Source organism: Nyctibius grandis, chromosome Z, assembly GCF_013368605.1.
Source record: "Nyctibius grandis isolate bNycGra1 chromosome Z, bNycGra1.pri, whole genome shotgun sequence".
In the NCBI taxonomy this organism is placed as follows: Eukaryota; Metazoa; Chordata; class Aves; order Nyctibiiformes; family Nyctibiidae; genus Nyctibius; species Nyctibius grandis.
Window position 1 is genome coordinate 96528284 of NC_090695.1, and position 12835 is coordinate 96541118.

General features: G+C 48.4%; 1 protein-coding gene across 2 annotated transcripts; it reads left to right on the forward strand.

Annotated features, from left to right (window-relative positions):
- Positions 1-244: 244 nt before the first annotated feature.
- Positions 245-9406, forward strand: TMEM11 (transmembrane protein 11). 2 transcript variants are annotated; one of them, XM_068423028.1, is made up of 4 exons: positions 519-580; positions 3372-3512; positions 6857-7041; positions 8574-9406. In XM_068423028.1, exons 3-4 carry the CDS (start codon positions 6992-6994, stop codon positions 9088-9090), a joined length of 567 nt encoding a protein of 188 aa, XP_068279129.1. In that variant the 5' UTR covers positions 519-580; positions 3372-3512; positions 6857-6991; the 3' UTR covers positions 9091-9406. The 2 variants fall into 2 exon arrangements, with proteins under 2 accessions (XP_068279128.1, XP_068279129.1); XM_068423027.1 differs by lacking the exons at positions 3372-3512; positions 6857-7041 and having other exon boundaries at positions 245-580.
- The last annotated feature ends 3429 nt before the right edge of the window (positions 9407-12835 follow it).

The window sequence follows — 12835 nt, forward strand, 5'->3', positions numbered from 1 at the left end:
AACAAGGCAGGGCTGAGGCTCTGGGGCACCGCTGACCCTCAGCGAGAGCTGCCCCGCGCCCCTTCACGGCCCGGACGGCGCCTCGCCCGCGGCGCAGGCCGCGTCCCCGGCCGCACCCCCGTCATAGCGGGGCCGCGGGGCAGGCCGGGACTCGCCGCGGCGCTCCGCCCACGGCCCGGCCCACTCCGGTTGGGGCGCGACGGCGGAAGAGGCCGGGCCGAGGGCCGCGGGGCCGCGCTGCCCGCTGCAATCCGCCGCTGGTGACGGGAGGCCCCGTCCGCGCTCCCGTCCCGGGCCCCGGCCGGCCCCGCCGCAGCCACCGGGGGGACTACGCGTCCCAGGGGCCCCCGCGGCCGGGTGGTGGCGCGGAGCTCTGCGGGACTTGTAGTCCGCGCTGAGCTCGCCCCCCGCCCGCGGGGCGGCTCCGGGGGCCCCGCGCACTACAGCTCCCGTCGGGCGGCGCGGCGGGCCCGCGGTCCCTCCGCGGAGACATTTGCGAGCCGAGTGTCTCCAAGATGGCGGCGTGGGGAAGGAGGCGCGCTGGCCCCGGCAGCACCAACAGCGGCGGCGGCCGGGAGAGGTGAGCGGCGGCTGGGGCGGAGGGCGCGGGGCTGCTGAGGCGCCTCGGGCGGGCGGGGAGCGGCAGGAGGTGGGCTGCAGCCGCCCGGGGCTCCCCGCGACCCCGGGGCAAGGGCGGGGGCCCCGCTGAGGGGAGCGTGGCCAGGCAGGGCGGGTGGGGGGCGCGGCGCCGCTGAGGTGGGGCTGGGGCGGAGGGGCTCGCCGGGGCCGGTGGCCTCCCGCTGTGGGCGGGCGCGGGGAGGGGGCCGGGGGCCGGGGAAGGTCAGCGCGGCCTGCGGCGTGGCGGCGGCCGCAGCCCTTTCCGCCGCGAGGATGCGGCGCTCCGGGCCGGGGTGGCGGAGGGCCCGCCCTGGGGAGGCTCCTTCCACGGCTATTTTTAAAGGCGGTAAGGGCAGCGGCGAGTCCTCCAGGGTGACCTCCTTCTGCGGGCGGCCGCGGCGGTCCCGGCCGCCTGCGGGGTCAGCGCGGGGCCGCCGCGCTCCCCCGATCCGCGGGGCCGGGGCGGGCGGCGGGTGCCGCCTCGGCGCTCGCCGAGAGCTCCGTAACGCGCTCCCTTTGTCTCTGTCAGGGCGGAGGAGCAGCTAGGACATGCTGGAGCTCCCCACGGAGTAGCTGTAGAAGTTTGGGAGTCGTAACTTTAAAACAGGAAAAAGAGGCAGAGGAAAATCTTGTTGAGCCACTTTAAAAATCTGCATGCATAGTTCCTTACCTACTTAAAATGTCTAGTTAAATCCTGTATTTCCTTACGTTGGCATCCTCCCTGTTTTGCCCCAGGGCTCACTGATGTAACCAGCAGCTGCTGAAAGCTGCGGCGTTTTTATTGTGAGGAGTTTGCTTTTGTCCTACTACCCTACCGAGAGACTGGGATATCTCTCTCAGTTTTTGCTTTGTTTTGTTCCCTTGCTGTAATTCGACAGCATTTTTTTTTTGACGGTGTTGAATCTGCATAGCCAAGGAGAGCCACAAGTAGCCCTTAAAATGCTGGCGCTAATGTGAGTTGCAGGAATGCTGTCTGCGTTCAGGGAATTCAAAAGTGATTGAACTGGAAGAGCCAATGGAATTACTGCATCAGTGTAGTTTATATAAACAACTAAGAATACCCCAGAGCTCAGTGGCGTGGTGGTAAAGGTGTCTGCACCCAACGCTAAGCACACGAGGTGTGGAGTTTTCATGCGGTAGACCTGTCCTCCCAGCAGAAGTGAAGAAAAAAATATGGAAAAGAGCACTTAATAACCTCAATGAAATTTATTCTACCAGGATGAAAGTTGATGCAGACTTAAAAGTGAGTTGTTACTTTGTAACTTAATCTGTGAACTATACAATAACCTAATTGTAGTTTGAGGTGACTTTTTAAGCTGTGATTATTCTTGATCTTATGATGAAAAATACTTACTCATAAACATGAGTTACTTCATGAACCTGCTGCATATATTATGTTTCCTTTGGCAATGAGAAGTATGTAGCTACGTATAAGAATTCACAGAAGTGACAAAGCAGAACAAGAGATGCGCCATTGACCAGCTTTTTCCCAATCCCTATCAGAAGATGATGGTTCTTTTAGGTGTCATCCCGTACGAACGTGACGGAAGGTCATACCTCTAATAGGTGTTGGGTGATGTCAGCTAGGTACTACTCCTTCCATGCAATTGCAGAGCTGGAGATACGCATGACTGGGCCTCTGCCTCTCTGCATCGGTGGCTAATCCTAAATCACACCTACCCATCTTGTTTGACTGCTGGCAGCGCATGTTGTGTAAAAGGCAGTGCTGACAGACCCGATGTCATCAAATGATGACGTATGCTTTTTATACGGTGAATAAAATTTTCTTAGACTGGGCAGGATTCTTGTCCAAAGACACATTCCTTTGAACTGAATATGGGAATCCAGCTTTCCTCATAAATGAGCTGCTTCAAGGAGTTTTTGTAGTTGTCAGCCAGCTAGTCTAAAAGGCATCTGTGTGTTGGGAGGTGGTGTGAGGAGACTCAGTGGTGAATAAAATACTGTCTGCTCGTAGACTAGACCAGCTTTCATTTAAAAAAACAACACAAAAAACCCCCCCCAAAAAAGGCCAGCAGCTCTCTCTGTGGAGACTGTATCCCTTCATAAACGACTTTATTGATACAAGGAAGTTTGTAATGGGTCAAAAAGCACGTTCCTCAATAGGACTCAATGGAAGGACATTAATTTCAAAGGATGTTGGCTGTGAACTCCAGCTGGTGCTCTGGTGGTGAAATAATAAGGTTAAACAAAATAACCCAAAACATTGAAGAGAACCAACTAAATATTTGCTTTTCTTCATTTTGGATAGACTCTTTAATGGAGACTGTCTAAAGGGGATTGTTAATCTGTAGACCAAAACAACTTTTTTATACAGAACAGACACTGAATTGTACTTAATGTTTTTGTATAAAATTCAGCACGATGACCGCCAGAACACAAGACAGAATGCCATTTGTTCCCCCGGGAGATGTTCTAACAAACTCCAGAAAGAACAGCTTTAATGTCCTCACCACTGCTTGTATAGGCTTCTCTGCGCCCTTAAAGAGGTCCCTCCTTTTGCCACCTGCGCTGCTCAGATTTCTGGTACTCGGTTTGCTTACAGCAATGATTGACCTATTTCCATTTCCCTGGCTAATCATTAGTTGACTTAAAATTGACACCTCCTTTTTGTCTGGTGGCTGGAGTTTTTTGTTATGGTCTGGTGATGTTTTCCTTGGTGTTGTCTTCCCTTGCCGAGGCTGCTTGAAGATCTCACCTGTGTTCTCCTGTTCTCTTTCCTGTTTGTATTTAAGGTACATCTTTTGAACGAAAGTCTTGCTGTATTGCTACGCTTTTCCTGTTCTTCCTCCGCTTTACGCGCGCGTTGACAGCCTGTTGAGAACGGCCTTCTTAAAGCCATAGGCCTGAGAGCTGTGGCTAATGGCCTGCGACTGGTAGGTTGTACGGACATTCAGCAGAGAAACAATTCTTCAGGTGTTTAAGCTCAGATGTGTTAGTACTTTCTGTACGTCGAATCCTGGAACTTTCCTGAGTAGAAAAATACACTGTTGAATATGACTTTGAGGTGGAATATTTCCACTGAGAATGAAAGCCAGACCACAGCTCATTCCTTTGTCTTGAAATTAAATTACATTTCTAGAAGGATTTCTGTGTGAGGAGGGAAGTTTCCTGTTTGAATTTGTCACGCCTTGGCTTTATTGACTTACTCAAGCTTGGCTGAGATGCTAATAATGACCCCAGACACTGTGCTTTGGCCATCTGTAATGTCCTTTTTCTGCAGGTCACTTGCACGGGCAGCATGAAGCCCCTCTGTTGCATTGCTAAACTAGATTTTGTGTGTGTGTGCTGCTTGTGACAGCTGTTATCACACAGCTGCAAACCTCCCCTTATCTTTTTTAACTACTAATCAGACTCATCTTCATTTGCAGTTAATCTGACTGTATGCTTGGTGCTCTGAGCAGTACAGTTGTCCAGGAACATTCTTCTTTTAAAAAACAAACAAAACTTGACCTACAGGTTTTGGGAGGGGTTTAAAAAGAACTTTTTTTGCACAGAACTGTACCTGTGCTTTGTGCAGATTGAGATTGTTTCTAATTGTGATTTTGAATGTTTTGCAGAACCGAGATAGTTGGATGACTTGAAACCCTCGCCAAAAGTCTATCTGGCAGGTTGAGGAACACCATTAGGCTGAGGGCAACAAACTCGGGAGGCTCAGTCCTTCTGCCCTGCAAGTGGACAGTGGTGGAAGGGTGCTGGGGTTTCTTGCAGGATGTTGTCATCTGCCCTGTTTTCAGCACTCTGATTATTTGTTTCTCTTTTTGCCAGTTGGCACCTGGCAAAACTTAAGGTCTTTTCACACTGAGTAGCACTGTGCTGCCTCCTTAGAAGGTTCTTTATTTCTTCATCCATAAAGACTTTCCAATTGAAACTTAAATTTAACAGCCAGGCTGCTGTTGTCAAGAGGCAGTGAGGAGATGGCTTCCAAGCTGGAGGCAGAGCAGTGGAGCTGCTTGGAGGGCTGTAACTGGGAAACTGCTGGAGTTGCTATTGTTCAGCCGGCTGCAGCACCCCTCTCCTGGTGCTCTCTGATATTGCCATGTTAGGAAGATAATCCAAATGTAATTTGAAGCTTGCCCTATGGCTAAGACAGACACTTCTGCCCCTCCCGCTGGTGGTAGCTCTGTTAACAACTGATCCTTATTTATAACTTTGGCAATACCAAAATTTTACATCAGTGATGTTAAATGATTTTCATCTTGCTATGCTGAATAGTTGAGAGTACTGTCACATTCCCCCATTGATGCATTCATTTGGCACCAGGAATGAGACACAATTTCTCAAGTATAGAATGCATGAAGCTGCAATAGGGTAAACTCTTTGGATATATGCTCCAGAATTATTCTTACAGAACAGCTGTACAACTTTGTAACTTAGCCCTCTTTTTTGGGGTAGGGAGACAGGTCCTGGAAAATAGTTTGATTGAATAATATTGTTTGATTGAATAATATTAACAACTGCTTTTAGGTTCTGGTCTGTCTAGTAAACAGCACGCTGGGCTTCTGAAAATGTGGCAGCATTTTATGACTTGAGGAACTAGGTCTTCTCTGACGCTGGTTATTTACTATTCTTTTAAGTAAAATGGAGTTTATCTAAAATCACCACACTTCATAACCGGTGGATGCCAGCTGGGAGTTGATTGCACAGCTCTGCATTTTTGTTTGCCATCGCTGGGCGGTGGGGGACAAGCTCCAAAAGGCAAACTCCGTAGCCTCCAGCCTCTGAGCAAATCCAGTCGCTTTGACTGGATTTGTTCATGTGCAACTGCTGCAACAACTGAAAGGCTGTGTCAGAGAGATTGCCTCTGTGGATTGAGGTCCTTGGTCCTACTCTGCCTGCCAACAACGTCTCAAACCTTCTCAAGCCCATGTATCTCATCTGCATCTCTTCCTATATCATCTGTAAACAAACCAGGGTTCAGCTTTCCATTGTCCAGGGGCAGCCAGTTCTTGCATGGAAATAATATATGATAAACCCCACTTCCTCTGTTACAGAAATGGAGACTTTCTGCTTGCATTGCTGACTCTTCATGTGTGCTATTGTTTGAGCAGCTCATTTTTCGTTCTTTGTCCTTTGCTTTTGGATTGCCCATATTGCAGCTTCAGCGCTGTGATAGAGATTTACTCTGATACTAGAGGACTAATTTGGAGAAACAGCTTAGTTAGGGGGCCAGACTCTATCAGGGATGAAGCCTCTGTGCAGTTTAGTTCCCAGTGAATTTTTTTCCACAGCACATATTTTAAATTCTGCTTGGTTTGGCTTAGGAGGATTGTGCTTTTTGTGACTTTATTGTTATAAAGCCCCAGAGCCTGGCAAGCCAAAAGATTCCAGAAGAGATGGACAGTACTGCCTCTGGCCAAAGGCTGTTGGATTCCTGCTCGCTTTGGCAGGTGGCTGTTGCTTGCGGTGTGGCTCCACTTGTGTGCATTGTGGTGAAAGGAAAAGAGGGGTGTTCAGAGGGCAGAACAGGCAGGATCTGAGCGAGGAGAAATGAGGCTGATAGGTTAGTGCCTGTCCTGATGCTGAGCCTGGAGAGATCCCATGTAGTGTAGTTCCTTAATTCCTAGAGTTAGAAGCCCAGTTCCCCATGGCTCTTCTACAGGCAGAGAAGAAATGGGCTTGCTTCACCCTTGTTCTCCCAGTGATGGCAGGGAGATCCTTGGGTGACCAGGCTGTTGTGCTGTTCCTAAGCCTCTGCGGAGTTCTTAGATGAACTTGGATTCTGCTTCTCTGTTTTTCAGACCCACGCTGCATGTTCCTGGGTGTTACAAAACGCTGAAAGTGCTCCTTGGTAGGAAATACTGATTTTGTCTGGAGGGTTGTGTTAGCACTGGGTCAGCTTCCAGCTTGAAAATGCCTTTCAGCAAATAGCTTTTCCCTGAAGTCATTATGCCTTAGTGAGTGGTTTCGTACAGTCTATTGGTGGTGTTTTACAGAGTTACCTTAAGTCTCAGTGTGTCTTCTGTAATGAAACTGGAGTTTTTGATTTGGAAGAAGCTGCACTTGGAACAGTTGTCATAAAGAAAAAAAATCCTTGGCACAAACTGTTACCAGCTGTGTCCTTAATGTATCAGAGTAACACCTGGTTAACTATTTCTTTGTTAGGAACTCCTTAATGTTAGCTGATACGTAGTTATTTAGAGATGTAGTACTCTGTAAAACTTCTATATAGGAGCTGTCCTTCAAAATTTCTCTTTAAATACTTGCCAATTCACTACAGAATGTCAGAGCCCACCGCATCCTGTGCTGAAAGGGTTCATCGTCATTTTCCAAACAATACCTGACAAGATGATGGCCTTAAGGAAGCCCCTGGCATACACAGCATTCAGGTGGATTTTTATTTTTCTTTCTACCCATGAACAGACCACGGGGGAAATGCACTGCAGAGAACTCAATTACAAGCCTGTAAGTTGAGTTTTCCTTGTAGTTTATATAAATTCCACCGCTTTTAATGAAACTGCTTATTCCTCTGCTTTGAGAGAGGCTGGTGCATCTTGGGTCCTGCTGTTTGATACGTTTGCCACTGTTCACAAAAGCAGCTACTTCTGGCAACAGCTTGTAATTTAACAATATTCTTGATCACAGATGGCCACTCCACGCTACCCTCTGGAGCATGAATGGAGCTGCACATTAAGGGTGATGGCTGGTAACACAGCAGCTTGCGAATGTGTATTTTTCTCTCCTTTCTTTTCCAGTGCATGTACATAAGTACCATTGTACTCATGGAGCAAAAAGTACTACTTTCATTCTCCATCTCAGCAGTCTCTTGCCTCCCAGTATTGGGAGGGTCTAAATGCTGTTGAGATGAGGTTTTGTCTGCTGTGATTAGGTCAAATATGTGTGCCATTTGTTCTCCTGCTAAAGGAATCTGCTAGATATTTTTATCCTTGAGAGGCCACGTGCTCAGTTTTGTTCTGGTTAAGCACAAGTATGTCAGAAATAGTTATTTCTTCTGCTTAGAAGGGAGGATTTTGCCTCATTCTAATGGATAGGTTTTTTACCCTTTCTCAGTGCAGGTAAACAGTCATAATGCTGTTTCTTAGCAGTCTGTTACGTTAATGTAGCTGCAGCTCAGGTGATGTGTGTGAAGAGGGCGGAGAGAAGGTGGAAACTGATATCATTTTAGGTAGCTAAAAGCTGCTACTCAGATGGGGGATGTCCAAGTCTTGTGAATCCCCTGTCAGTAGGGAGTGTGCTCCAAGGTGGCTCGCTCTTCACTGTTAAAGCCTGCCTGGGTTAAAAAAATGTTCCTTTCTTGCTTTGCTGTGCCCTATTTCAGCAGAGAGTGTGAATTGTTCTATAAGACTACTCTGCTACCTTTTTCACCTTCACTTCCAGCAGTGTTTCTTGGCCATCCTTGTTGGATTTACTGTGAATTTACTATGGAGGACTAAATAGCAAGCTGCATCAGTGGCAAAGAGGTAGTTGTTGTGGGGTGAAAGCAAATGTCTTCATCTGAAGATGCTTCCTCTCTTAAAACCTTCCAGTGCAACTCACCCTCTTGATGGAGGAGTTGCTAGTCCTGTTTTCTGTGAAGACTCCTGAAGTCTGTGTGGTTCAGTTATTGATCCGGTGTGGTTGCTAAGGTGTGGCATTTCCAGTCTCTCTAGAGAAACTGCTTGGGTGTCCCTGAGAGGAACCATTTCAGGATTGGTAACAAGGTCCTATTTTCTCAAAATGTTCTAGTTCCTTCAAGTTAGGAAGAGGTAAGGAAAAATAAGTTGCTTCATTTTGGGATGACTTCATGTACCACAGGTGTAATTAGCTGATGTGAAATGAATCTTGATTTTTGAAAAAGCTGCTTGTTGTTGAACAGAGGCAGTGACTGACCTTGAGGGGCTGCCCTCACTTCGGGCATTTTTTTCTCCTCACAGCTGGGTGGGTGAAAAGTCTGTCTTTAAGCTCTGTAGTTTTAATTCTGTGTTTCCTGTTAACAGGGTCGCCGTGTCTTCCACGGACTGTTACATTGTCCATGAGATCTACAACGGAGAGAATGCTCAGGACCAGTTTGAGTATGAGCTGGAGCAGGCCCTGGAAGCGCAGTACAAATACATAGTGATCGAGCCCACTCGCATTGGGGATGAGACGGCCCGCTGGATCACTGTGGGGAACTGCCTGCACAAGACCGCTGTGTTAGCCGGCGCCACCTGCCTCTTCACCCCTCTGGTACTTCCAGCAGATTATTCTCACTACATCTCCCTGCCCGCTGGTGTGCTGAGCGTGGCTTGCTGCACCCTCTATGGTATCTCTTGGCAATTTGATCCCTGTTGCAAGTACCAAGTCGAGTACGACGCCTATAAACTTTCCCGCCTGCCCCTGCATACGCTCACCTCCTCCACCCCGGTGGTGCTGGTGAGGAAGGACGACCTGCACAGAAAGAGACTGCATAACACGATAGCACTCGCTGCCCTGGTGTACTGTGTAAAGAAGATCTATGAACTCTACGCTGTATGACTTCAGCAGGGAAGAGAGAAACCCACAAAGACGAGTGTATTGAGACTCCCACAGTAACATTTTGTTTTTCCTCTTTGAGAAGCAGTGGAGACTGGGAAGGATTTGGTTTAATAGAGCTGTTATTTTTCAAATAACACATCACTGGTGCACCAAGGTTTTTCAGTTCTTTGTTACACTTACGATGTGGATGTGTGGTGACTTGAGAGCTGTATGTTAGGCCATGGGAGTCCAATCCAGCAGCGGAATGTCGATGAAAGAAAGCTATAGAAAGAGGGGTGTGAGAGCTTTTTTTTTTTTTTTTTTGGGAAACATTTAAGTATATTGTTTAATTGTATTACACAGAACCAGCCAGAAGTTATCATTGACCATTAAAGGATGAGAATTTCAAATGCTTTTGCTCTCTGGTTACTGTTATCATAGCTCCCTTTTAGAGTTCCTTCCAGGGATGGAGGCTTTGCTGTGAGTGCTCCAGTGACGGTAATTATGTGTGCTCACACACAGTCCTGATACTCCTCTTGTCCACTGCACGTGGCAGCAGCCTCCACGTTACTTCCCAGCAGCCATCTGTTGAAGGAATAGCTATAGAGTGTTGCTTTCCCTCTTGCTTGACTAGTTGTGTTTCTTAGAAGAGGGATTACTTGTCCCAGTGTTTGTATCTTTTTGGTAATTGCTTAAACATTGATGGTTGGGGCTAAAGGTGTCCAAATGCTCTGCTGCCCTGCCACCTCCAGCTACTACTTCTCTGAACAATGGAGGTAACACTGTAAGTTTCCAGCTACAGACACATTCAGCTCAGTTCCTGTGTAAGTTCTTAAGGTGGCTACATCTCCACTGAGATGTGTTGTGTCACCTGCAGCTGAGGACTGTGAGGTGGGAGTCTGGCTGTCTTACCTGGGTGCTTTGTTCCTGCTGCAGACACTCAGACGGCCGTGCCCTGGCTACACAATTCCACTGCTCTTGCTTGGAATACATGGTTCTGGAGCTGCCTGCTACTGCTGCAAGGCATCCACCTGGTTGTGTCTTGTAACTGTGTTATCTGGAATTTTAGAATTCAATCTTGTGCATTAATCTATCTTGTAGCTCAAAACTGTCGAAATCTTGTTCTTAGAATGGGAAGTATTTACTGTTTTGCAAGATCTGCCAGTTACTTCTGAAAGATAGGGGCTTGCTTGCTATAATCTCCTCCTACCAGATGGAAAATAGGTGTGGCTTGCATTTACAAGCCCAGCTTGGCAGGGCTTCAAGTGCTATGATCTGAACACAAGAGCAAAGCCCCGTAATAAAAACTGCCTGCACGCAGGTGTACTGCTTGCCTCAGTGGGAGCTGCAGCCTGACCTCCCCAGCTGAGGCACTGACCTTGGAGGGAGGCTCCTGAGGTCAGAAACCAAACCCAGTAGTTCTATCTTTATCTTTCCAAGTTGCAACAGCAGGCACCCAGAGCTCCCCCTCGCCCTCAGACTGCAGCAGGCTTTTCTGGCCACGCTTCCAACTTGTGCTTTTCTGCTGACGCGGCTTTTGTACGAGTGGGGCACGCATCCCAGTCGCGTGTGCGCTGGGCAAACGGGGTGTGCTGGGAGTTCTGAGCAAGTACTTTTACCGCCTGCACGGGCAGCCGTACGTGAGCAGGCACGTGGGCTGGAGGAAACTCCAGCGGCAGCAAGACATTTCGAGGTGGCAACAGCCCTTTGCCTCTCGCTGGTACAGTGGCTGAGCTCTCTCCCCCTCCAAGGTTAAAAGCAGCTGGGATCCAGAGCGTCGCTATTTATAGCAACAATGTACAGTTGCCTTGGCAGAGAGGAGGGGAAGAAATGCAACTACTTCATCTCGCTGCGGCGAGGCCATGGCTCCTGGGCAGGCTGCTTTCGAGTCCTGACGTTGTTTGTTCCTAAAGTCCCGTCTACTGGATGAATTTAAACTAGTGGCAGATCTGCTGTAGCTCATATGTACTTCATTGCTCCAGAAGGCCCTGAAATATCCTTGTGCCAGCCAGACAAAAGACATTCCTGCTCTTTTTTTAATCAATGCACAATAATTCTCAGGGCTGTTTCTTTTCTTCACCAAACCTCTGTGGTCCTGGGCACATTTTTTGTGTTAAGCTTTCCCTTGCCTGGCCTGATGGCTATGGCAGAAGGCCTAACCCTTGGTAGGCTCCCTAAACGCGGGGCTTGCACCAAAGACTCTGGAGTTAAAAATGAGCAAGTTTCCTGCTGTTTCTTACTGCAGGAGAAAAGGTGAAAGGCAACTTAGCTGTCACAGCAGGTAGGTCTGGTTTAGAAATGCACCCTTCATTCTGAGGTGGAGAGGACATAGATGGGGTGTGTGAGGGCTGGTTTTCCAAGAAACATCAGTGATAATGTAGCTAAAATGCTTGGTGCCATCCTGGGTATTAAGAAGGCGGTGCTATAACTCTGCCAGGTGACCTGGGAGAATGAGGGGTCTCAAGGGTCGTGTGTTTCGGTGAATCACATGGATGGCTGCTGTACGCAGGGCTTTGGGGTCAGTGCCCGCCTCCCCCGTGCCAGTAGCTGTGGTCACAGTGGCTGGGGACAAGCCTCCCTTTCAAAGGCCCCACACACTTTGCTGCCCTTCGTGACCCTTATGGAGGCGCTCTGAAGCGGAGGGTGCTACATTCCTCTTGTCACAGAGAGGGGAATTTACTTTCAAAGGGGAATGTGCACACTCAGGGGACTGCGAGCAGTAGTTCAAACTAACTCCCCACGTGTAATTTTTTTCCTCACAGAAATGCAAAACGGACCCTCCATCCTTCCTGGGTAGCCAAGACCTGAAACACCAGGAGACGGAGCAGCTGGACAAGACTGGCAGTACTGTGTTTTGCCAAGAAACAGAGGACCTGAACACACAAAGCACGGAAGGAAAAGCACAACTAACACGGAAACTCGCCTTGTAGAGAGGGAGAAAAGGTAATGCCTTGGTTTCCTATCTTAACAGGAGAAGAAGATACACATACCTGCAAGCTTCAACTTGTAATTTCAACCCTAGCTTTTAGGTAACAAATCTGCACCCTCAGCCACAGAGAACATGGTAGGGGACATCCTAACTGAGAAGCAGCATTGTGATCATCTGGGATGGATTCTCAGAGATCATTTATAAATCTGTAGTGGTCAAGAAAAGGCTTTTCTGAAGGTGAATGTCCTGCTGAGCCTGCACACCTCTATCAGAGTTTTACAGTGACTAATCCTCTGTGTGGATTCACACTGTGTGTACTGTAAGCTAGCAGACGATGTAAAAGAGGGCTGGGATGAAGTATGTTGTTCTGCAACTACTACTGGTACAATAGCAGCTTGCAGGAATGTAAGAAAAGAAAAACCCTCCTGCTGTCCCTTCCTCTAATGTTACCTGCAAGCTGAAGTAGAACAAAGGATTCATTTCATAGCAATGTAATTTATTTGTCATCAGATGTGCGCTCACAGGGAGGACATACAAGGCAGTACACGTGGAGAATGCTGGTTAAGTGCATGGAGGTGGCAGCAGGGTTCTGGACCTTGGCTCCTACTAGTAGGCTTTATTTCAATCACAAGTTAAAAAAAGATTACTTCTGTCCTTACTGAACTCTCTCTGTGCAGCCACTCCTTTTTCCTAGCGGTGTTGGTATCCCTCACATGAGGAGAAGGGGTGAAGAATGGACTATGGCACTCCCTCAGGCTGTCAGACTCCCTGAAGCTTGGGATATGTGAACAAGCGGGTATCGTCCCCCCACTGGATGTGATCCTAATTAGCATCTGT

What these genes read in the sequence shown, in the direction of transcription:
- TMEM11 (XM_068423027.1), top strand. Translation starts at nt 516, where the DNA reads ATGGCGGCGTGGGGAAGGAGGCGCGCTGGCCCCGGCAGCACCAACAGC. An exon ending in AGCGGCGGCGGCCGGGAGAG is followed by an intron (nt 581 to 8,573) that starts GTGAGCGGCGGC and finishes TCCTGTTAACAG; the next exon opens with GGTCGCCGTGTCTTCCACGG.